The sequence below is a fragment of the Vigna angularis genome, chromosome 5, assembly GCF_016808095.1.
Source record: "Vigna angularis cultivar LongXiaoDou No.4 chromosome 5, ASM1680809v1, whole genome shotgun sequence".
Taxonomy (NCBI): Eukaryota; Viridiplantae; Streptophyta; class Magnoliopsida; order Fabales; family Fabaceae; genus Vigna; species Vigna angularis.
Genome location: NC_068974.1, coordinates 11,835,202 through 11,860,030, shown reverse-complemented (window position 1 = coordinate 11,860,030; position 24,829 = coordinate 11,835,202). Strand labels below are relative to the sequence as shown.

At 34.1% G+C, this 24,829-nt stretch overlaps 4 protein-coding genes and 1 pseudogene across 4 annotated transcripts; 4 read left to right on the top strand and 1 right to left on the bottom strand.

Annotated features, from left to right (window-relative positions):
• Positions 1–4,689: 4,689 nt before the first annotated feature.
• Positions 4,690–5,631, top strand: LOC108339219 (uncharacterized). The gene is made up of 2 exons (XM_017576359.1): positions 4,690–4,845; positions 4,963–5,631. Exons 1-2 carry the CDS (start codon positions 4,690–4,692, stop codon positions 5,629–5,631), a joined length of 825 nt encoding a protein of 274 aa, XP_017431848.1.
• A 1,726-nt stretch (positions 5,632–7,357) lies between these two features.
• On the top strand, positions 7,358–8,821 carry LOC108338962 (MLP-like protein 43). Its single transcript, XM_017576054.2, has 2 exons — positions 7,358–7,665; positions 8,363–8,821. Exons 1-2 carry the CDS (start codon positions 7,386–7,388, stop codon positions 8,632–8,634), a joined length of 552 nt encoding a protein of 183 aa, XP_017431543.2. The 5' UTR covers positions 7,358–7,385; the 3' UTR covers positions 8,635–8,821.
• Positions 8,822–10,340: 1,519 nt separating this feature from the next.
• LOC108339218 (uncharacterized) lies at positions 10,341–11,387 on the top strand (annotated as a pseudogene).
• A 3,033-nt stretch (positions 11,388–14,420) lies between these two features.
• LOC108338963 (MLP-like protein 43) lies at positions 14,421–15,472 on the bottom strand. The gene is made up of 2 exons (XM_017576055.2): positions 15,233–15,472; positions 14,421–14,937 (listed from the first exon to the last, which is right to left on the bottom strand). The coding sequence occupies exons 1-2, from the start codon at positions 15,417–15,419 to the stop codon at positions 14,666–14,668; spliced, it is 459 nt and encodes a 152-aa protein (XP_017431544.1). The 5' UTR covers positions 15,420–15,472; the 3' UTR covers positions 14,421–14,665.
• A 4,001-nt stretch (positions 15,473–19,473) lies between these two features.
• LOC108339217 (protein FAR1-RELATED SEQUENCE 11-like) lies at positions 19,474–22,370 on the top strand. The gene is made up of 6 exons (XM_052878122.1): positions 19,474–19,489; positions 20,063–20,877; positions 21,015–21,285; positions 21,340–21,435; positions 21,550–22,107; positions 22,219–22,370. The coding sequence occupies exons 1-6, from the start codon at positions 19,474–19,476 to the stop codon at positions 22,368–22,370; spliced, it is 1,908 nt and encodes a 635-aa protein (XP_052734082.1).
• Positions 22,371–24,829: the final 2,459 nt, after the last annotated feature.

Here is a 24,829-nt window from a genome sequence, read left to right as displayed (position 1 = left end):
ACATAAACACATCCATACACACACAAAGTCACATAGACACAAAGAGACACAAATGCATAAAAACATAAACACGTAGAAACCTAGACAAAAAAACATAGGCACAGACACAAACTCACACAAGCAAAGACACATGGATAGACAAACAGAAAAAGACACAAACGCACATAGATATACATGCAAAGACATACATATACACACACAAAGAAAAATGCATAGACATAGATACACATATACATAAACAAACCTAGACACACACACAAAGAGACTCAGTGACAAACACACATAGATGCATGCAAACACAGATAAACAAAACATAAATACACACAAAGACACAAAGTTAGACACGGACACAAACACACTTAGAAAAAAACACACAAAGACACACACACACACATACACAAACACACAAAAAAACATACATAATCACACAAACATAGACACACACACAAAAATACACATACACAGACACATAGACAAATAAACACACATACACACAAAGATACACACACATATAGACACACACAAACAAACACAAACACACACACGCGCACATGGAGAGACATATAAACACACATATATGCACACAAACATAGACAAATAAAGATACAAACACATACACAAACACAAACACACACAATCACTCACACATACACATAGACGCATAAAGATACATAGACACACACACACACACTGATAAACACACTCATAAACACATAAACATACAAACAAACATAGTCACAGAAATAAAAACAGAAACAATGGCATACCCCCTAGCCATGGTCAAGCACACTAAAAAAGAGTTGGGGTCGTTAATGGAAGGTGGTCCTAAGATATTATCATCATGGGTCATCACTGAGTTCTCAATACATTAGGTTTATTTTAGGCCTTGTATAATGGCCAAGTAGTCTAGGATTTCTTTTGAGCCTTATATTTGGGACTGAAGTTGTAGTCTAGGATTTTAGGCTTAAAAGAGATGGGCCCTAAGGTGACACATGGATCTAGGGTAAAAACCTAGCTTGGAAAGAAAACCTTATAGAATCTTATGGGATTTTGCCTAGAGTGCCTCCAAGTTGTCCTCTTTTTTGAGACACAATCTTTTACCATGTGTCATGCTCTCAATGGAGAGGATTTTGGATAGGTAGTGGTCATGTGTCATTTTAGGAATGGAGAAGATTCTCCTATGTTAATGGTCATATGTCTTTCTCCTAATGGAGAGGATTTTTACCTTGGTCTCCAAGCTAGCCAAGTTGAAGATCTTAAGGTTTTGCTTCTACAACTTAGAGACACCTTATGCCTATAAACAAAGTTGTCTCCCCTGTAAGACCTAGAATAAATACGATAAAATATTTTTATTCTTTTGCAAGTGATGTAAAATTATGGTAGTAAGAATTCTTTATTATATGATAGTATTTATGTATTACGTGTGATTCTAAAGATTATAAAATTAATCAGAATTAAGTATTGAATGTACAATATTTTTGGATTGTTTGATTTATTTGGTTGGGTTATTGTCATGCAAGTGTATATAAGATTACAAATAAGCATGGAAAGGAGACAATTGTAGGGTATAAATGTGAATTTAATGGATTGTGAATTATATTCTTAACTAGATGAAAACAAAACTGTTGTTATCTTCTTTTCTTTGTGGTAGGTGTAACACCCCTAATGGAATGCCATATGTAGAAATAATAAAGTATAAATTCTATAAAAATGTTCTTGTCAAATTTTTTAAGTTTTTATTTTTTAAATCGCGGAAGCAAAACCATAAACATATCATGTGTCCATACACCACAACTAAACAAATATTAATTGTCTCTTACAACACTAAAATCAAACGTACATAAAGAACCCCTTTAAAATATAAAAACTCTGACAAATTTTATTCCTCGTCTCTCTTATCGAGCTTTTCCAATCCAGCTTCATCTACAACATCATCAACTCCCGTAGAAGTATAATCATTGCAAGTGGAACCACAACTACAACATGCAAGGGTGAGCAACAAGAAATACCATATTATATAACACAGTCTAAACACATTAAAAATAAACTATAACAAGCCATAACATCATATCTCGATGCAAAAGATAACATCACAGTCAGACCATTCATAAACCAATGTCATTTCCTTGCATTTCTTCGTCACAACTTGTTCTCAATAACAAGAGATTTGAGTCGTCTTCCATCACAACTTCAAACCTATCTCCCCGACTCCTCAAGGGCACTCGAATCTCTGTCTCCACGTAGGACCTAAATTATTATCGTATCGAAAAGCTTACATATTCGACAAAATTACAAGAAAATAACAGTTTACGTGCACAACACAAACTCATACATATTCTCGATAACTTACTACGCCTCTTCTTGAGATAGGCATTTGAGGAAGGGCGTGGAAAATCCTCTTTTATAGAGGTCATCTCCAATTGTTACAAAGAGTGTGATCCACCTTTAATTCACTGGTTTGATCGACAAGCATTTTTTCTTGTTGCTTCATCAAAGTTCAAACTTTTGATCTCCATTCCTCTCAATCAGCTACAAATGTGCTCATACATTCTCCAACTGGGAGTTTGGTGGGCACTTGCCTTATTATGTTCTTTAGTTGCCCATTCTTCTTTCCTTTGGCCGGCATAGATAGCTGATCGACTCTGGTGTTTTCCTCTGGGAACATGCTCGAAAGTTGCACTTGGGGGAGCGAGTGCTAGAGGTTGACCACTCGCCATCTTTTCTTTGTGGTCACTATGTAAGCTTAAAAGATTATGCTCTGCTCCATAGTGCGTACTACAATATTTCGAGTGCATGAGATTGAGTGTTCACTTCAAGTTGTCTTCCTCACTCTAGAGCTTCCTTCCTAGTTGTTCAGATACTCCTACCGATCAGATGTATCTGCTAAAGGTACTCTAATGCTCAAGTTAGTTTGGTATTTGATTAATTCATCAGTTAATGTTATAATAAAGGCTTAATAACTTATTTTTTCCCAGTTTTGTTGAAATGGGTCAATTAGGTCCAACCTTTGAAAATAGTGTCAAATGCGTCCTTACTTCGTAAATTTTGCATCAACAAAGTCCTTCCGTTAAATAGAAACAAACGAAGTTAATTATGAACTGGCATGGCAAAAAAAGTCAACAACTTTTTTCTCTTTCTCCTTTGCCCTCATATGTTTCTCTCTATGAGACCAAACAAAATAACCAACAATTCTCACTAATTGTTTAAAGTAGTTTTACTAAAGCACCCATCTAAAATCAACAAGTTCGCACCCTTGTATTTTAAAAGAAAATAAAACATTCTCTCACCAAGGTAGGCCTCATGCGAGTCCACAATTTCTACTTTTCCAAAAGTACTAATTCTTCTCATTCTCTATCCTTTTTCCACCTTTTCTTGTCTTTTTCAACTATCAATTATTCTAACACTCATTTTCCTCTCTTTCCAACTCTACGTAACTCGCATGCACACTCCCTCCCTTTCTTCCATTTTCATTTATCATACCCACTTCACAACATCATTCTTCTTTCTTATCTCCTTCACTTACATATACTCACTCTCACTTTTATACAAATTAATGTACACACATGCAACTAATCCCCTACTCAACTCCTCTCTCTTCCTTTCTCTTTTCTTTTGTCTTCAAAACCAATTCCAACACCACACCTTACTTAAAGCCAAAACGCATTCACTTAAACCCCTTGTTTTGTAGGCTAAATCTATGTTTGTGAAAGAATATCTACCAATTCAAGGCATTGGAATCTAGGAAGAACACAAAGAACAACAAAATCAATTAGTCAAAAGGTGCAGGGCATGCCTAGGCGCTAAGCCCATTTGTTTCGCATGGCATGTGTCTGGGCATTCTTTTTGGGGTGATGAGTACCAAATTTCAAAGAGTAGGGTGGTGAGCGCCATCTGTGTTGATATGGCATATATGATTTTTAAAGTTCGAAAACACGAAGGGAAAAAGTCTTTGATGGTTTAAACGTGTGATACCACTCAGAGGAGGGCTTAAAGAGCTGCTAGGATTCGTGGGAACACTCACTCAGGGAAGGATTGCAAGTAGTAGAGGCCCTTGTAGACATTAGCACATCCAATCATCTTCAATGTAGAATTTTCCTGTATTTGACACAACTTAGAAGAAAAAATTAGTGTGCAGTGTATGTCCCTGGTTAAACTTTGTACAAATATAAGATTAAAAGAAAATTCAGGTATGTATAAAACATTGAAGATAATAAAATCTCTTAAAAATTGAACTGTCCCAGCATAATGGGCTGTGACAATGTCATTATTGGGTAGCCTAACAGATATAGGTTTATTCTTATGGAAAGTAACAAAGTTGTTTTTGTCATGGGTCACATGATTAGTGGCCCTTGTGTCCATGATCCAGGAAAACATACCTTGTTTGTCTTTTATGGTGTTTCTCTGAATTTGACTGATGTTGTGAGAAGGATTGTCAACCTTCTCTATCATTTGTAATATCTTTTGCATTTGTTTTGAAGTAAAGTTATGTGATTTTGCAGAGGCAGAATTGACAGAATTCCATTCAATCTGTCCTCCTTTTTCTTGGCTGTTGTTATCCCCCTTTTTGTACCAAGGTGGATATTCATGCTTAGAGTAACACTAATTCACTGTGTGGTTCATCTTATAGAAGTAGGAGCATTGTTTCCTATAGTTTGGATTCTTTCCTACTCTCTTTGTTGTTCTAGGATCATGGAATACGCAGACCAGACCAATTATCCTTCGAACCCTTTCTATCTACATCTAGGACAAAATCTTGGTCTCACTCTCATTTCTCAGGTCCTTAATGAGACCAATTATGCTTCTTGGAGTAGAAACATGAGAAGAGCTCTACTCTCCAAGAACAAGGTAAAATTCATTGATGGAGGGATCAAAAGACCCCAACGAGATGACCCTTTTTTTGATTCCTAGGAGAGGTGCAACATGATGGTGCTTTCCTGGATTATCAAGACTTTCTCATCTCAGATTGGAGAGAGTGTTAGATATGTGGAGGATGCCAAAGAGTTATGGGAAGAACTTAAAGAAAGGTTTTCTAAAGGGGACTACTTCAAGATTTCTGATTTGCTTCAAGAGATACACTCCATCAAGCAGGAAGAAATAACAGTTAGTCAATTTTTCACTGATATAAAAATCTTGTGGGAAGAATTGGAGTCTCTTAGACCCATACCTTGCTGCACATGTAAAGTTCCTTGCAGTTGTGATTTGTCCAAGATTTTTCAAAAATACAGAGAAATGGAGCATGTTGTTTGCTTCTTGAAAGGATTGAATGAATGCTACAATACTGTGAGAACACAAATTTTGCTAATGGAACCTCTTCCTAGTATTAACTGTGTTTTCTCCCTCATCATACAACAAGAAAGGCATGATTCTGGAGTCAATAGCCAGAATACTAAGATTAAGGTCCTTGCCAACACTACTGACAAGCAAAACCAGTGGAGAAATTATCAAAGTTGGAAACCTAATGGACGTGGAAATGGACCTCGCAATCAAGGAAGAGGAAAGAATCCAAACTATGAGAAACAATGTTCCTACTGCCATAAGATGAACCACACAGTGGATGAGTGTTACTCCAAGCATGGATATCCACCTTGGTACAAAAAGGGGGATAACAACAGCCAAGAAAAAGGAGGATAGAGTGAATGGAATTCTGTCAATTCTGCCTCTGCAGAATCACATTCTAACTTTGCCCAGATCAGCACTAATTCTGCTCCAAATAACTTTACTTCAGAACAAATGCAAAATATATTACAAATGATAGAGAAGGTTGACAATCCTTTTCACATCATCAGTCAAATTTAGAGAAACACCATAGAAGACAAACAAGGTACTAGATCTGCTCTGATACCATATTAAAGTAGCATATATGATAAAACATGGAGAAAGACTCGCATGCGGAAGCAGCAAAGGTTTTGGAGACCTCTATGGCAGAAACGCATTTCCTGGAGAAGCTGAATCAAGGTGCAGAGAAAGAGAAACAACAAGACCCAGAAGAAAAAGAAGTAGCAGAGAAAGGTAAGAACTTTTAACATTCAATAATATTTCTGTATGTTTTTGTACAAAAAGGAAAAAGAGGGGAAGGAACCCTAGATATATAGGATTCCTGAAACACAGAGAAAGAAGAGGGATTACGGTTAAAAAAACTCTTTCTCATAACAGAAAAACTAATCCTAACAACCAATTGCTCCCATTGAGGAACAATCAACCTAAAACAGAGAACGTTAATAATTAGCCCATTCTTTTTCAAATGGCTACGTTTTTATTTATTTTATTTCACAAATGAATTTAATTAACTATGCTTAAGAATATTATGACTGGTTACCTTGGCATTTATGCAAGCATTATTCACTGTTCTAAATACACACTCCCTAGTGTGTGGTGTGTACAATGTTTTAGGTCAGCTTTCATGCACATTGTCTATCGAGTTCCACGACATTTTATAATCATTTCTGTATTTTTCAAAATCGAACCATATTTTGTAATGATTTAACTATTGCTCGGTCGATTTCACTACTTCCTATTTATGAAGATAAATCATTTGCAGATTTTTAAAGTTACATGTTTTCACACTCCTTTTTTATATAAAAAGAATTTAATCATCTCCTCGTTTAATTAAAATATTAATAATTTTGTAGCACGATTCTTTTTAGTTTATCATTTCACAAATTTTTCTCCCTCTTTCTTAAGCAACATTTCTCTAAAGAAACCTAGATTGAAATAAATATTAAAAAGAAAAATAAAAATTACAAGCAGTTCTCAAAATTTATAATAGATGACATTTGTATCTCCTTTGATTTTAAAATAGATATTTTTTTCTTGTAAAATAATAGTCATATGTTATATTTTTAATTATATTCATTTTCTTCATGTTTTTAAAGAAGAACACATCTTCATGTTTTTAATAATGTGATGCCACCTCCTTTTTTTTGTTCACCAAACTAATGCCTTGTTATATTTTAAAATTTTAATTTTCATATGTTTTTAAATTTAAATTAATATTGGTATTTTTATTTTTATTCAAAATATAAAAATGAGTATTCATTATTAGAAACATAATGTGATAAAGGCAATTAGAAAAGAAATTAAGATTATTTTACAAAACACAATGATGGTAATTTTGAAACTAAAGAAAAAGTAAGTATCTTTAGTATAACTTTAGAAAAAATAAGTGATTCTTTACCTCAAATAATTAGACTTGTTTCTAATAAAAAAAATCACAGACTAAAGAAACCAAAGTTACAATTTTGGTTACACACTTATTTGTGGGACTGGAATATATCTCTTACTATCTTTAGAGTTTTTAATGAATAAAATTTGATTAGGTATTTCCTTTTCTAGTAGGTATGAAAATGGATCCCATGGTTTAATTAGTTGTGAAGAGTAGGTGAATTATGTTCTATATAAGAGGGACATGGTGGGAATACTCTTCATCATCACCATCTTTGTCTCTTCATTTTTTTCCTTCTAGTGCTTCTTTGATCATCATGACACTTGCTGGTAAAATCACCACTGAAATTGGTGTTCATGCAACTGCTGCAAAGTGGTTTAACCTCTTTGCAAAGCAACTCCATCATGTTCAAAACCTTACTGATAGAGTCCATGGAACCAAGCTGCATCGTGGTCAAGACTGGCACCACACTGAGTCCATCAAACACTGGACTTATACCATAGGTAATTCAACTTCTTATAACTCTGTCAATAAGGTATATTTTTCTTTTAACCTAAGTTTCAATAATATAGTTGGCCTCTACAGTTCTTCCAGTTTTAGGTTTAGGTCCAGTTCATTACATATTGATTTTGATGTAAGATAATTTACTTGTTACTTCTTAAATGTTTTAAAAAGTAGCTGTTTGCAATAATAGAAATTACTTATATTTTTAAACGAAATAGCTGATTTCATGAGAATTACTTATATTACTTATATTATAAATAATTTCAATCAAATGTTAATTTACTGACTGAATGATATTTGGCATAAATAGCTCAAGTGCAACAAAATCCAACCGAGAAAAAATATCATTCATGGAGAAACAAAAAAACAGCGAAACGTGATTTTTAACAGTTGTTAGGTTATTAGGTTCTTAATGACAAGAAACAGTACATCAAGATCAAAATTGAACCAAAAAAAATTAAAAAGCAACAAGAAAAGTTACTTTTAAAAATAGAATTAACAGTATCTGAGTTTAAAGAATTACTCAAAAATAAAAATATCAAATGAATCTAAATTATAACAAGCTAAAATTGATCATTAATTTTAAAAACCGATTTAATTGTTTAAATTGATCATTTTTTTATTTTTTTTTAGTGTAAGTCGATTTCTTTATCTTTGTATAATTCTGATATTGGTTTTGATTTTGAGAAAGAACAGATGGTAAGGTTACAACATGTCAGGAGAGTATTGAATCTATTGATGAAGCAAACAAAACAATCACCTACAAACTTTTCAATGGAGACATCGATAAGCAGTTCAAGCTCTTCAAGTTCATATTTCAAGCAATCGATAAGAACAGTGGCGGCGCTATTATCAAATGGACCATTGAGTATGAGAGGGTCAGTGAGGAAGTTGATCCTCCTTATGGCTATGTCGAGTACCTGCACAAATGCACTGGAGACATTGATGCTCATCTTCTCAAGGCATAGTTCCAAAATGTTATGCACAAAATTAAAAAAATTAAAAAAAATAATAAGAATAGCCTTAGCCTTAGGTTAAGTGCTTATCTGTAAAATAATATATATCTGTGTGGAGTTTGACAAAGGATGGTTATGTTATGTAGAACCTTCCTTTGTGTGGAATAAACTTGGATATGCATGTGGGTCATGTCTTGAAGCTTGTTGAATTATTGTATGTTCTAGAGTTCAATGTGATGAATATGAATGTTTATGATTTGTGTAAAAAAATATATTTTCTGTCCATGCTCTTTATCTTTTTATGTTGATTGAATTATTATATTATATTTTTCTTTTGATGAGAAAAAAAAATGTTGATTGAATTAAATGATTGTGTCAAAATCTTCGACGGCAAACGTTTTAATGAAATTTTCAGAAAGAATCAGGAATGTAAAATAATATAAATTATCCAATAGAAACCAGATCACAACGGAGTGAGGTCGGTGAGTGTGTATCCTACTACTCCATTTTCATCCTAAACAGTAAAAATATGTTAGTGGTGCAGGAAATGGTAATATAAAAAATATTAAGCATGCGTAAATTTATGAATAAATGAAGAAATACTCAATTGAAACTCCGTAATAAAGACCAGAAATATAAGCTTTTTCCGCCAAAATCAATTTTCTAAAAATTGAATTGTACATATTTCTTTTCAGGCTGAATTGTGTTTCAACTGTGCACAAACATTCCCTAGGTTTGACTCATAGCAGCGTAGCTTCTAACCTGGAAGAAATCAGAAAATCAGTATTAATTTTAAACATGAACAAAATCATCTTATTATCACTTGAACGTTCATATATTCCTCGTATTTATAGGAGAATATCAAGTGGGTCCTCTTGTTGAAAATAATCTCAATTGGTTCTAAATTTTGAAAAATTAAATCAACTATATCTTTTTTGTTAAGGGTTGACAGATGGTGTTAAAATATGATGATGTGATGCACAGTAAATATGTTTAGGTCATCATTTTATTACGTGGACATAATTAAATTATAAAATAAAATGTAGTGAAATAAAGGAAAAAATTAAAAAGATTATGGAAATTTCAAAATCCTAACACCCTGCCCCTTTGTTACCGCCTTCCTTTGTCGTCGCTTCTTTGTTAAACCCAATGTGGCCTGAAGGTGTACTTGAAATTGAGTCGGTTCAAACAATATTAGATTGGCAATGTTCATCGATCTTCATTAGACCATATGCAATGACACGCTTTTCATCCATTAGCAAGGTAGTGACAGTGATATCAACATCACTCTCCTTATGCGCTTGGATAAATTTCTCATAATCCACTCGATACAAATGATCACCAGCCAGCACTAGTAAAAACACAGAATTTAAACTCGCACAATAAGCTTCATTTTAGGAGTAACCGAAACCTATCAAAACGCGGTGACATTTTTGTAGTTTAGTTGAACTTTTCTGCCTCGGTTCAAGGGAAACCCAGGCATATACACCATATGACCTCAGTTAAAATTCTAACCGATGCCTAACACCCTGAAAAATTCCTGTAGAATTTACTTTTGGCCTGACAACTTTTTGAATCTTGATCTATTGCCTCAGTTCACTAGGGACCCGAGGCATATAAACCATATGACCTCGGTTAAAATTCCAACCGATACCTAACACCTTGAAAAATTCCTTACTCGAAGAACGTTAATTGAATCATTTAGAAGCATTGGGGAGATGGGTATAGGTGGAACTACATATTTTTTCTACAAGGAGGCTCAATGACTAGGATACGTGGCTCTCTCCGCCTTCAAACTTCTTCAGATTCAAAAAGCAACACAACATAATCAATCATGGCGCCACCGTTCTCGACCTCGGTTGCTCTCCCAGATGGTGGCTCCAGGTGGCTTGTGAGAGCTTGGGACCCTTCCATGGTGGAGGCTCCGTCCTCGGCGTTGACACCAAAAAAGTTAAGGTTCCTCCTCTTCACTGCGATTCTAGGGTTCTGACCATCTCTACTGACGTCACCACCCTCTCTCACCATCGACTCAGAGCCCTTTCTCCCAAGGAAAAAGGGTTTTCGGTGGTACTCTCCGATATGTGTCCCTTAGTCTTCAGAATCACTACCAAAGATGCAGCCTTGTCGTTTGAGCTTGGGATGCATGCCTTGGATTTGGCTCTTGGCAACAAAATTCACCTAGAGCCAATTGATGATGACTCTTCTTCTTCAAATGACGGTAAAGGAGTGTTGAAGATTGATGGGCACCTTGTTATCAAGCTTCTCGAGAGTGAAGATGCCAAAAGTGATTCCTTGCTTACTTCTTTGAATAATGTCATTGATATGTGCCCAAAATACAATCTGGTGTGTTTATTTTAAAAGGTTTGACATTTCTGTTTAATCCCTTAAAGTTTAATTGATAGACTTAATTGGTGACTGTATTAATCGATCACACTAATGTCTTCAACTTATTTGTATAAAAAATTGAGAAAGATGAATTTGATATATTCGAAAGTGAAACTATTGAAATATAAGGGATCAGATTGAAACTTAAAATGTAGATAAGGACTCAAAACTATGTTGTAGTGTAATGTTCAATTCGATTACTTTGACTGTATTTCTTATATGTTGTTGATTTCTTTGAATGGTTATTTGTTGCAGAAATTAACCAGCTTTCTAAACCATTGTTTAAAAAGACATGATGGTTGAGACCTAAAGCTACAAGGCCTTCGTCAAGAGAGATTTATTTGATATTTCAGGGTTTAAAGACAAATGCTAAGATATAGAAAGGTTGGCGAAAAATCAAAAAACAAAAAATAAAAAACACTTTACTGCCTCGGTTCAGGTCCCAATCGTGGCAGTAGAGTCCGAGATACTGTCTCGGTTCAGAAGGAGCCGAGGCGAAAAGTCCTTCGAAAAAAAATAATTAAAAGGAAAAACCTTACTGCTCCGGTTACCTATGAACCGAGGCAAAATCCTACACCTTTTTTTTCTCAGTTGTGAAATGAGACAAAAAGCCTACCCGTTTTTCCTTCGCTTGTATATGCCTCGATTTAGGAACCACTGCCTATGGGCGAAAATAACAGCTTTCGTTTCCCTTGACTGCACTAGTGCAGAACCAAAAGCTCCAAAACATTGTGTTCTTCAAAAAGCCATAAATACTACCTCACAACATCTGTAGTACCCTACAATGATCGCATCAAGTTTGATAAAGGATTAAATCAAGGAATAATCAAGGTCATAAAAGGAAATGCAAAAAATTAGAGTTGAGGCACTAAGGCAATGTTATTACCTAGAACAAATTAGGATTCTCAAGACTCTGTTGAGCAACAAGAACCTTAACAAAACCCTCATTTTTATAGCCTCCCATGTTTCTTGTATAAGCATGAGAAAGGTGTCGATTTAGGGACGCAAAATTGAATTGAGTGAGAACATAGATCTTGGACACATTGCTATTCAAGCAATTGCTAACAGGGATATCAATCAGCCTATAGTTTGCTCCAAGAGGAATAACTGGTTTTGCCCTCTTCTTGGTCAGTGGGTAAAGACGAGTCCCAACACCACCTCCAAGTATAATGCCAAGCACACTCTACAAACTGCACAAAAGAATTAACCTTCTTCTTTGTCAAGCCCATCATCTTCTTTGAGCAACCTACACAAAAGAATTAACCCAGATCTCGAACAAGAAAATGCAAAACCCAACACCCAAAATCGCAGATCTTCACGATACTAGTCGTTGGACACCACAGATGAACACATTTGCACGATTTGAGTTCGTGCGTTTGAGGTTTTCTCTAGTTTTCATTTTTTGGGTGGTCGTGGTGCAAAGGGAGATGCACGAAGAAGCTTCGCGATTTGGGTCTTGGTGTTGTGCGATTTTTGGGTTTGCCTTTTCGCAAGTTTCCGGTGATCTCTAAGGCGACTGGTTGTGGTGCGACGACAAGGGTGGCATGATTTGCTCCATTTGGGTTTTGTGCATGTTTCTGGTGCAGTGGTTGCCATGGTTGACGACGACGCATGGGATAGGTGGAGTGTGGTTGAAGGTCGTGGTGTGGTGGTTTCAGTGGTGGTTGGCGATGACCATGAGGGTGGTGGCACAAGGAAGGAGAAAGGGATGATGAGTTGGCATGTTCTTAATTTAATACACAATGACATATCCTCTAAAATAAATTACAGCTCAACATCTCCTAACGTTGTTTGTCAACACTTAATGGAAGGGTGTAATTGACTCAATTTTTCAAAATTTAGGATCTAATCGAGACCGTTTTCAACAAGACGACCCACTTGAGATTTCTTACAAATACGAGGACCATCCGAGGATTTAAACAAAAAAAAACAATAATAATCAATAACTTTTTTAAGTTTAAATAAGTAGGACCCTTATTACTAAATTCCATTAAATCTTTAAATTAAAGTAATTTAATACATGATGATTACCAATTTATGTAATTTATTGATATATGTTTATGTATTGTATATGACTCAATACTCTTGTATCTTATTAACATCGGTCTCTTCCTAGTACAATTTGGTGTAGGGCATACTATCTATCGAGGTTAATTATTATCTTTTGAGGATAATGTGCCGCAAGGGCCAAATACAACCTACTAAAGGTTAACTACTACCTCCTCAGGGTCATGTACCGCATGCTGAGGGTCGAACACTACCTACTAACGGTTAATTGCTACCTCTTGAGATCACGTTTCGCATGCCAAGAGGTACTAACTGAAGGTTAAGTACTACATGCCGAAGGTTAAGTGTCACCTACTGAGGGCTATATGCATCCAACCAAGACTTGGTGTCGTTTGTTGATAGTTAGGTGCTGCCTTCCAAGGGCTATATACCTCCTACAAGTACCATCTGTCGCTTGTCGAAACTAATGATGAACTACCTCTCAAGCGACCTAGCCGAGTATTTGTTGGCTAGCAGAGTACATCTCGACCTACCAAATCTAATGGCACACCGCTCACAAAACTTAGCAAAATTTGGTTAATTCTTATCTTAATAAGGACGCACGAGTATTAAATTATGTTATAAATATAACCATAATCAATGTTTGTTTTCACTTTTTTTACATTAATTACCATTTTGACTTTTTGCTGAAACTAAAAGTTGACTTGAGCGTTCAAAGAATCTTCTGCAGATACAACACCTATCCATTTTACAGAGGACAAGTGGTTGATGGAGTAAAGATTGAAGAAGTATATGAAGTCGGAGTCTCTTTGCAGGGTACCTCTTCAGTTATGTAAGAACAATTGGCTCCAACATGGGTCAAGTAATTTTCTGTGAAGAAATGCTCAGTTCGAAGAAAAAAAGAGGAAAATATGGTGTCCACAAGCAAGTTGATTAGAGAAAAAAAAGAATGACCTTCCTCAGTTAACATAATCGTAATCCCAGAAGCCCAGAAATACAGTAGAAATTCACTAACTTTAAGAAGAGAAATGCACAAGATATGAACGCAATGAGAGAAGAGAACGTTAGATTGAAAAGGATGGTCGAGACCAAAGCCATAAAAAAAGAAAGAGAGATTCTAGTCTACACTATCTCATAGTACAGGAACCCTGACACTTTCCCAACCCACGAGAATGAGGTCCAGAACAATTACCATCCTAACCCTAAGTCCCACATGACGAGTTCCATGATTTTCTATATTGAGATCGTTTGTATATTATGTTACATTCATTATTCTTTTGAAAAACATTCATTAAATTACTGAAATTTTCATTAGTGCGTGCTGTTGAAGATTTTGACAAAAATCAATTAATTCAATAAACGTAAAAAAAAAAGTTACAGGACAATATATATTTTTACACACATCATAAATATCCATATGCCTCACATTGATCACTTGAACATACAATAATTCAACAAGCTTCAAGACATCAAAAACATCAACCGCATGCAAATCCAAGTTTATTCCACACAAAGGAATGATCTACATAACATAACCATCCTTTGTCAAACTCCACACATATATATTATTATAGTTAACCTAGGGCCAAGCCCATTGTTTCTTCTTCTTATTATTATTATAATTTTTAGTTTTCTGCATATCGTTTTGGAGCTATGCCTTGAGAAGATGAGCATCGATGTCTCTAGTGAATTTGTGCAGGTACTCGACGTAGCTATACGGAGGATCAGCTTCCTCACTAACCCTCTCATATTCAACGGTCCATTTGATAATAGCACCACCACTGTTCTTGTGAATTGCTTGAAATATGAACTTGAAGAGCTTGAACTGGTGATCAATGCCTCCACTGAAAAGCTTGTAGGTGATTGTTTTGTTTGCTTCATCAATAGATTCAATACTCTCGAGACATGTTGTCACCTTACCCTCTGTTTTTTCTCAAAATCAAAACCAAATATCACAATTATACAGAAGATAATTTCTCATGAAATTAGCTATTTCTTTTAAAAGTGTCAGTAATTATTATGATTGCAAACAACATTTAAAAAGTTTTTAGAAGTAATCACTAAATTATCTTACATCAAAATCAATATGTAATGAACTGGACCTAGACCTAAAACTGGGAGAACTGTAGAGAGGCCAACTATATTTATTCAAACTTAGGATAAAAGTAAAATCTACGTTAGGGTTGCATATTGGCAGAGTTATTAGAAGTTTAATTACCTAAGACATAAGTCCAGTGCTTGATGGACTCAGTGTGGTGCCAGTCTTCACCATGTTGGAGCTTGGTTCCATGGACTCTATCAGTAAGGTTTTGAACATGATGGAGTTGCTTTGCAAATAGGTTGAACCACTTTGCTGCAGTTGCATGAACCCCAATTTCACAGCTGATTTTACCAGCAAGTGTCATGATGATGAATGAAGAAGGAACTAGTAGAAAGAAGAGAATGAAGAGACAAAGATGGAGATGAAGAGTATTTCCACCATATCTCTCTTATATATAGATCATAATTTACCATCTCCTCCCAACTAATTAAACTACGGGTCCATTTTGAAACCCTAGTAAATTGCTAATCAGATTTTACTTTGAAACTCCAAACATAGTAATATATATACATATATTCCATGCCAACAGTTAAATCTGTAACCAAAATTGTAATTTTGGTATCTTATTATGTGATTTTTCATTAGCAATAAGTTCAACTATTTAAGTTAAAACATGACATATTTTTTCTAAAATTATTTATATGTACTTACTTTTTCTTTAGTTTTAAAATTAGCATCCATGCGTTTGGTAAAATAATCTTATTTTGTTTTCTAATTTTTAAGTACACTTTTATCTCAACTATGTTTTTAATGATTAATACTCTTTTTTTTTATATTGTTAGCAAAATTACGCATATTTTTTATATTTAAAATACCATATTAATTAAATTTTTTGAAAATATGAAAACTAAAATTTAAAATATTAAATTTATTATATTGGTAAATAAAATAGGAGGTGCCATTACATATTAAAAACATAAAGAAGTTATACTTTTAAAATAATGAAGAAAATGAATATTCATTTTAAAAATATTAAGCAATGACTATTATTTTATAAAAAAGAGTAAAAAAGAAGAAGAAGAATAGCTATTTTAAATTAAAGGAGATATAAATGTCATCTAATATAAAATTTGAGAAGTGATTATAAAATTTATTTTATTTTTCATATTTTCATCACTCGGTATGTAATATTTAATATTATATTGGTTTCATTGTGGTTTGTTACTTTTATAGAAAAACGTTGCTTAAAATGTAGGAACAGAATAATTTGTTAAATGGTATAATAACAAAAAATATGGATGGTGGTATAAAATTATTAATATTTTAATGAAACGAGGAGATTGATAAATTCATTTTATCCGTAAAAGGAGCATGAAAGCCTGTAACATACAAAAATAAAAGCAAATGATTTGAAACAAAAAGTACTGAAACCGACCCATCAATCAATGAATCATTTCAAACTGTGGTTGGTTTATGAAAAGGAGGAGAAAAACTTTATAAGATTTATGTCGTGAAAATCATTAGACAATGTGGATGTGAATCTCACCTAACACATTCTACACACAACACTTGAGGGAGTGTGTATATAGTTCTCAGGCACAATAAAATTCATTATGAAATAAAATCTCAAATATTTGAAAAAAAAATAAAATTGAAGATATAGCGTTGCAATTGGCTGTCATCAGAAGTATAAATGTTGTTTTTCCTTTGGTTTGAAACCTGTTCAAGTTAAATGTTTTGTTCGTATATATAAATTCAAATTATTTAAATAATTTTTACTTTCTATTCGGGAAAATGTCTTCAAAACTTCAAATGTTAATGTGCAGTATATCACTCAAATCCTTAAATCAACAACACAGTTGTAAATCCTCACATTAGACTGGATGGTTAAGAGTGTAATGACCGAACTGTTAAAGATGAAATGAATTAACTTAAAAGTCTTTTTAATTAACGGCTTAATCACGTATTATAATTAGGTAAATGATAACAAAAATTTATAATAAGTTACGTATTAATTATAATTTATTATCATTGTTTTCAAAACTCAACTTTTGATATCAGAACTTTTGACATATATTCACCAATCATAGTTAAAATACGAGAATTCAATCAGACACTAGTAAAAAATAGGGTTTTTAAATCGCGTATTATGCCTCGGTTTTTGAAAACCCGAGACATATAAAAACGCGGTGGCAAAAATGTAATTTTAGAGACACTATATGCCTCGGTTCTTTTAAAACCGCTTTTAAAAAGAGTATACTGCACCGGTTCTTTTTAAACCCGCTTTTGAAAATAGTTTACTGCACCGGGTTGGAAATAACCGAGGCCTATATTTGCCTCGATTAGGGTTAAAGTTCGAAACTTTATTATTCACTTTCAGTATTCTTCTTCCCGCAAAACGCAAAACCTCTCAGACTCTACTCTCATATCTCGCGCTCTCGCTCTCGTTCTCATCTTTGCCTCCCTCCCTCTGATTTCTCCTCTCCACCAAACCCATCATCAGCGCCGCAAGCATCGCCGGCCACCACGCACAAACCTGCAAGCACCGCCGTTCCATCTCGCCTGCTACTGCATCGCCTCTCGAGTGAAGAGCAAGCGGTGGCCAGATCCAGATCCAGATCCAGATCTAGATCCCGTGCCAGTGGTGGAGTCGCTTGCCGTCAGGTGCCACTTCGCGCTCGCCGCTTGCCGTCAGGTGCCACTTCGCGCTCGCCGCTTGCCGTCGGTCGCCGCTTCGCGCTCGCCGCTTCACGCTCGCCGCTTCACGCTCGCCGCTTGCCGTCGGGTGTCGCTTCCCACTTCCCGCTTGCCGTCGGGAGCCGCCTGCCATTGACAATTTTCAGAAACTGGGAAATGGGGTTTGAGGCTGGGTTTCAAAAGTATGAATCCTTGGTTTCTTTGATTTTTCTTTTCATTTGTTATATGCTCTGTAATATATTTGAACTATTATTTTCTGATTTTCTGATGTATCTGAACTTTCATGCTTTGTAATGATTTCGGGATTATATTTTCTGATTTTGTTTCCATTTGATATATGCTCTGTAATGAACAAGATCTCTGTAATGAACTTTGTTATATGCTCTGTAATGTATCTGAATTGATCTCTGTAATGAACTTTGGTGCTCTGTAATGAATCCCAACAGGTTCAGCAGTATTTTGAATTTTTTTTTATTGAATTTTCTAAGATACGGTCTCGGTTCAAAGAAGGACCGAGGCAAAAATCGATCTCTTTTTGACCCGGTTCGCAACCGAGTTATTAAACTTATCCTTTTTACCTCGTCTTTATATGCCTCGGTTGTAGAACCGGTGCCTATAAACGAAATTAACCGGTGCCATTTCCGTGTCCTCTACTAGTGAGAAGTAGAAAACTACAGAAACAGTTAATATGCAATAATATTACTAAATTACAAACTAATAATCTCGATTATATAATCAATAAATATAAAATCGGTTAAGTTAATTCTGTATTAAAATTAAAACATAAAATTTTAATTAAATTTAATGTATTTGATATATATATATATATATATATATATCAAATATATATTTATGCTCTCAAATTTGTTTTTGTGTAATATTTTAATATTTATATTTGTTTATAGTTAATGTTATAGTTTAATCAATGATAACATAATCTATTTTTAATAATGATTTAAGTTTAGTGTTACTCTATCTCATGTTAATTATATATATATATATATATATATATATATATATATATATATATATGGGTTTGCTAACGCGTGTACGCCTGTTTAGCAATGTGTACCGGGTTTTAGTAGACAAAAATACCCTTATATATCATGGATTCTAAGTTTTAAGGTTAAGGGTATTTTAATAATTTTCATTCTCAAAAAAAAGAAACCCTAAACCCTTACTCGCCTCCCTCATTCCTCTCCACCTTTTCTCTTTCATCTCTCTCACTCCAACATTTTCTCTGTCATTAGCTCCAACTGAAAAAAATCAGAAACACTTGTCTAACCCTAATCCACCTTTCTCACTTATCCAATCTTTTTCTCTCTCATCTCCATACTCTCTCTTACCTACACACAACAACTCGCGAATTTGTTGCTCTTGCTCTGTTCGTTTATTTGTTTTCCTTTTTATTATTATTAAATTTTATTTTTAAATTTTAGAATTAATAGTTTATTTTGAGAAGATTTAATATTTTAACTATTAAGTTATTGGAAAATACTGCATATCGCATAAATAAAGAAATTAAATATTTATTCATTTGCAAAACATACTGTTACTTTTTAAATTGATACCATTTTTTTATAAACCCTAAATTTAATTGTATGCACTGTTACTCAGGTTATAAGAAAATAGAAAAATATTGGCGTTTGTGTGAGACTGAGAGGAAGGGTTGCATTTTCTGATCATTCAGAGGAGGAGAGGCTAAGTTTATGGAAGTTGCAATGGAGCGTGGGATTGGTAACCGCGTGGATGAAGTTGCAATGTCATTGAAAAACTCCCAACACAGGTATGAGAAAACACGTCATTGATGCAAGTGGTAACGTATTGTATTCAAGTTTTAAATTCTGATAAATTTGAAAAGTGTTTATTATTATAAGACTCCTCATATATAAGAAATTGCTGATCTTTTATAATTTTATAACTTTTGCTTTTCATATTAAATATTAAGAATATTTATGCGTTACTGAATGATAAAAAGAGAACATTAAAAATTATTCAAAGGTAAAATGCATGATTATTTTAAAAGTATATGGAAAAAGAGCAGAAGTTAAATAGTCTATTATATGAATATATATATATATATATATATATATATATATATATATATATATATAATTTGTGCATCTAGTTATAATTTTTGTCTTATGTAATTTTATCTAATTTTCACAAGTATAATGACATTCGAAGGAATTGGCAATTGGTCTGAAGGATTATTTAGAGATGATGATTCAACATCTGCAGATAATGAAATTAGAGAGGTTAGTGAAGATGATGAAATGAAAGAGATCTTGAATGAACCTTTGCTTGAAGGCGAATATGCCAATGACTCAACTCTTTTCAAAGGAAAATTGTTTAACAGCGACATCGATGCTTACAATTTTTATTGTTTATTTGCAAAGACTTCTGGTTTTTCAGTTAGACGTGGACATAGTTACAAACGGAACAACAATAACATTGAAGATATATATAAAAGAAAGTTTATTTGTCACCGAGCAGGTGTTGCTAAACAAAGAAAAATTACTGAAGTAGAAAACCAAAGGAAACGAAAAAGTTCCAGATGTAATTGTAGTGCAAAATTGTTGATATCTAAAAGAACATTTGGCTTCGAGGAAAAATGGATGGTTACATGTTTCGGAAACTCTCATAATCATGCGTTATTAGATGAGAAAGAAATTCGATTTCTTCCAGCTTATCGTGATATCCCTATTAATGATCAAGCTCGTATATTATTATTGTCGAAAGTTGGTTGCTCGGTAAGTCTTATTATGAGAGTGCTTGAAGCGGAGAAAGGGATAGAGGCAGGACATCTACCATTTCTGGACAAAGATATTAGAAATTTTATTAAATCTCAAAGTAGCATTGATAAAGAGAATGACGCTTCAAATGTTCTCAAATTATGCAAAGATTTGAAAGACAAAGATGATGCTTTCCAATATGATTTTACATTGGATGAAAGTAACAAGTTGGAACATATTATTTGGGTATTTGGTGATTTGATACGAGCATATGAAGCTTTTGGGGATGTGGTTGTCTTTGATACTACGTATCGGATTAATCGTTATGATATGCCTCTTGGACTATGGGTTGGAGTTGATAATCATGGAAGTTCCATTTTTTTTTTGGTTGTGTTCTATTAAGGGATGAGAAGATACCTTCCTTCACATGGGCTTTAAAGGCATGTTATAATTATTTGTTGTTATTTTTGTTTCTTAAATATTAACTTTTGTATTTTCATAATTTTTATAATTTGTTATATTTTCAGAGTTTTGTACGCATTGTCAAAGGAAAATGTCCACAAACAATTCTAACTGATCAAGACCATGCACTTAAAGAAGCTGTTTCAACAGAATTGCCAAATACAAAGCATGCTTTTTGCATATGGCATATTGCGACAAAGTTGCCAACTTGGTTTTCTTTCCTTTTGGGTACAAAATATGACGACTTCAAAACTGAGTTTTATAGGCTATATAATTTAGAATGTGAAAGTGATTTTGAGCAACAATGGGATTTCATGGTTGAACTCTTTCATGTAAGTAATGACACATACATTGAGGCATTGTATTCTCATCGTCAATTTTGGGCCTTAGCCTATTTGAAAGAATTCTTTTTCGCTGGGATGACGACAACCGGACGTTCAGAATCTATAAATTCATATATTAAAAGATTCTTGGATGTTAAAACGAGTTTGGTGGACTTTGTGAATCAAGTAAGAATATATTATTGTTTGGTGCTACAAGTTTTTTCTCTTCCTTTTTTATAATCAACTTATAAGTTTTTCATATTTCCTTTTTTTAAAGTTGGAGTTGCTGTGAACATTAGAAATCAAGCTGGAGAAGAGGCGAGAATGCGTCAAAAGTATCATAATCCTCTAATGAAAACGAGTTTTCCGATTGAGGAACATGCTGCATCCATACTCACACCATATGCCTTTGAGTTGCTTCAACATGAGATTGAGTTATCTACAAAATATGCAGCAACTATGATTGACAATGACTCTTACTCGGTGCGGCATCATACCAAACTTGATGGAGGTTGTTCTGTAACTTGGATAAAGGAAAAAAGTTCAATTCGTTGTTCTTGTAAACAATTTGAATTTTCTGGGATACTATGTAGACATGTTATTCGAGTGTTGTTGAAGAATGACTATTTTAGCATTCCAGAAGAATATCTTCCTTCTCGATGGAGAAGAGAAAGCTCATTGATCCCACAATCAAGACACATAATCAACTATAATGATAACTCTTCTGTTGAGTTTCGATCACTCGTGCAATGTTTAGAGGTTGAATCTTTAAAGACCAAAGATCGAGTTGAAGAAGCTACTAAAGAGTTAAAGAAAGTCATTCACTATTTAAAAGGCATGCCTGAAGTTCAAGAAAATTCAATTGATCTAGAACATGGTGTTCTAAACGTTGATGAGTGTGATGTTGAAAATCCTATCACTTCTAAAACAAAAGGTCGACCAAGAGGATCAAGGGCAAAAGGAGGAGTTGAAGCTGCAAAGAAGTCTCGTCATTGTCATTATCCTAATTGTGGTGGAACCGATCATGACTCACGAAATTATCCAATTAAAAGGAATAAAGACTCATTATTAGCTTCTCAATCATCTCCTAATAAGTAATGCATGATTCTGTTGTATTCTAAAGTTTCATTAATTTATAATATGTAGGTGATTGATTGAGAGTGACATGTATTGGTTATATTTTCCTCTTAATTAAACTTGTGATATTGATTATATTATGTGATTGTTGCAATGCTTTTTTCATTTGAACTTTATTACACTGCACTATATTTTTGAAGACGGTGAAAATGAAGACAAAACAAAACACATAATTTTCCTAAAAATGAAATACCAAAAACGACATTAATTTTTCTCATTATTTACTAACACAAAAATGACTATACCTTTTTTTTTTGTTATACGTTATGACATAACATTTAATAATAACCATTTTAAACTTATTATAAACTAGTTTTAGTTCTTAGAGAAACTTATTTTATTTTCTTTTTCTTATTTTCTTCTCCTTAAAAAAGTGTTTATAGAGATGTTCATGTAAACATCTAAGGTTAAAAAACAACAAATACATAAACTTTTATTTGAAGTACCTTGATTCTAGCATAGTGTTACAAAAAAAAGGAGTGTTTTACTTATTTAATGACTTCATGTTTTACTTTTACGGTCTTAATTATAAGATCAAAATTCCCATAACAGAAATGAAAGTGTAAAATTTCTAGATTAGTTCATGGCCATTTTGTGTACTAAGAAGTGATCCAAGTTTTGAATGTCTACCGTGAACTGTCTTTGTTGGTTAGTCACCCAAATTTCAAAAGATTTCAAACAAGTTAAAAGTTGAGTATAAACTTTTTGAATTGAACGAGTTACCTGCAAATATGCCTACATAATTAGACTTAATAGAAAGCATGAGCTATAGGAAGGTATTTAACAAAAATCCTATTCATACTTAAAATGTGTCGCCAATATCAAGATGTATAACACTAACATCATCAATCTTAAAATGCTTTGATAGAGACTTTTTACATTACCGATCGTCCTTAACGCTCGTCTTTTACTCTCGGACGATCGGTTTGATAGAGACCTTTTACATTACCGTTCGTGCTTACCGATCGTCACCACTGATCGGTAAGGACTCTCGGACGATCGACTGTACCGTTCGTCAAGTTCTGTTGACTTCTCGCTACTGTTCCTGTTGTCTTCTCCCTACCGATCGTCTCCACTCTCGGACGATCGGTCGTACCGATCGACTGGTCCTATTGTCTTCTCACTACTGATCGTCTCTACTCTCAGACGATCAGTCGTACCGTTCGATAGCTCTCGGACGATCGGTCGTACCGTTCGACAGGTTCAGTTGTCTTCTCACTACCGATCGTCTTCAATCTAGGACGATCGGTCTAGGAAGCTGCTTGGTCTGCGTTTTACTTTTCTTAGTTGTTTCTTTATTTTTCTGTATAAATACTTTGCTTTGTTGTAATTTCTGTAACTTTTCAATACAATTCATTTTCAGTTTGTTCTTTCTGGTTTTCTCTTTCTCGTTTCTCTGATTTCTTACATGGTATCAGTAGACAAATACTTTTCTGTTCTATTCTCATGGCTTTCTCCAATTCCACCATCGATTATCTTTCTAATCCTGCTAATCCTCTGTTTCTCCATCCCGATGAGAACCCAGCTCTTGTTATTGTCACTCCTCCCCTTTCTGACAACAACTATCAACAATGGCGGCATGATATGCTTGTTGCTCTTGAAACCAAGAATAAAGAAAAATTCGTTCTTGGTACTGTTTCTTGCCCTTCTGCTGATGATGTCCTTCACGAAGCCTGGAAACGCTTGATGAGTCGATATTTTGTTCACTTCACTTAGTTTAATGTGCTATAATTAATCGGGAAATTATGCTTAAATTTCCAGTATTTTCCCATTTTTTTGAATTGTGCTTAATTCGATCAGAAATTCTTATTTTAATTAATTTGAACTATCTGAGTTAATTATTTGCATTAATAATCGCAGGGAAATTTCTGGAAATGCAAATTGGGACATTTGGAAGAATATTCATCTCCACATTGTGTTGTTTCACTTGAAAGAGGCTACACTTGATTCAATTATTTTTAGAAAAAAAGAAAAGATGTGCTTATCCGTTTTGGAGGAAGGAGTTTAATTTATCTATTGGACTTCTTTATTGGCTACGGTTTCATATACACAAAGGCAGCAGCTCCACTCATTCCATTATTCACTCTAGGCCCATTGGAAATTTCATTTTGGCAAAGGATACGTTGGAAGTGTGATATGCTCGGCTGAAAAATGGAGTGTGGACAATTCACTTTGGAATTCACAGCCACATGGGAAAATGAAAATGCTGAATGGTTTTCTCTATTGGATTTTGGCTAGACAACACATGGGAGCCACCACTTATCATTAAGAATAAACCGAGAAGTTGGATGGAGAAGGGGCCTCCACATTGAAATAGGCTCACGGTTTTATAGCTATAAAATAGCAATTGTGCAGCTACATTTTCTAAAAAGCACACAGTCATGGCCATGCGTAGAATTAAATCAATTGGAGAAAAGCGG

Excerpts from the sequence above, each read along its gene's own strand:
- LOC108339219 (XM_017576359.1), top strand. The coding sequence starts at position 4,690 with ATGGAATACGCAGACCAGACCAATTATCCTTCGAACCCTTTCTATCTA. Across the intron at positions 4,846-4,962 it reads CTCTACTCTCCAAGAACAAG|ATTGGAGAGAGTGTTAGATA; the intron begins GTAAAATTCATT and ends TTCTCATCTCAG.
- LOC108338962 (XM_017576054.2), top strand. The coding sequence starts at position 7,386 with ATGTTCTATATAAGAGGGACATGGTGGGAATACTCTTCATCATCACCA. Across the intron at positions 7,666-8,362 it reads ACACTGGACTTATACCATAG|ATGGTAAGGTTACAACATGT; the intron begins GTAATTCAACTT and ends GAGAAAGAACAG.
- LOC108338963 (XM_017576055.2), bottom strand. The coding sequence starts at position 15,419 with ATGACACTTGCTGGTAAAATCAGCTGTGAAATTGGGGTTCATGCAACT. Across the intron at positions 14,938-15,232 it reads GCACTGGACTTATGTCTTAG|AGGGTAAGGTGACAACATGT; the intron begins GTAATTAAACTT and ends GAGAAAAAACAG.
- LOC108339217 (XM_052878122.1), top strand. Across the intron at positions 21,286-21,339 it reads GGTTGAACTCTTTCATGTAA|CCTATTTGAAAGAATTCTTT; the intron begins GTAATGACACAT and ends TTTGGGCCTTAG. Across the intron at positions 21,436-21,549 it reads ATTCTTGGATGTTAAAACGA|TTGGAGTTGCTGTGAACATT; the intron begins GTTTGGTGGACT and ends CTTTTTTTAAAG.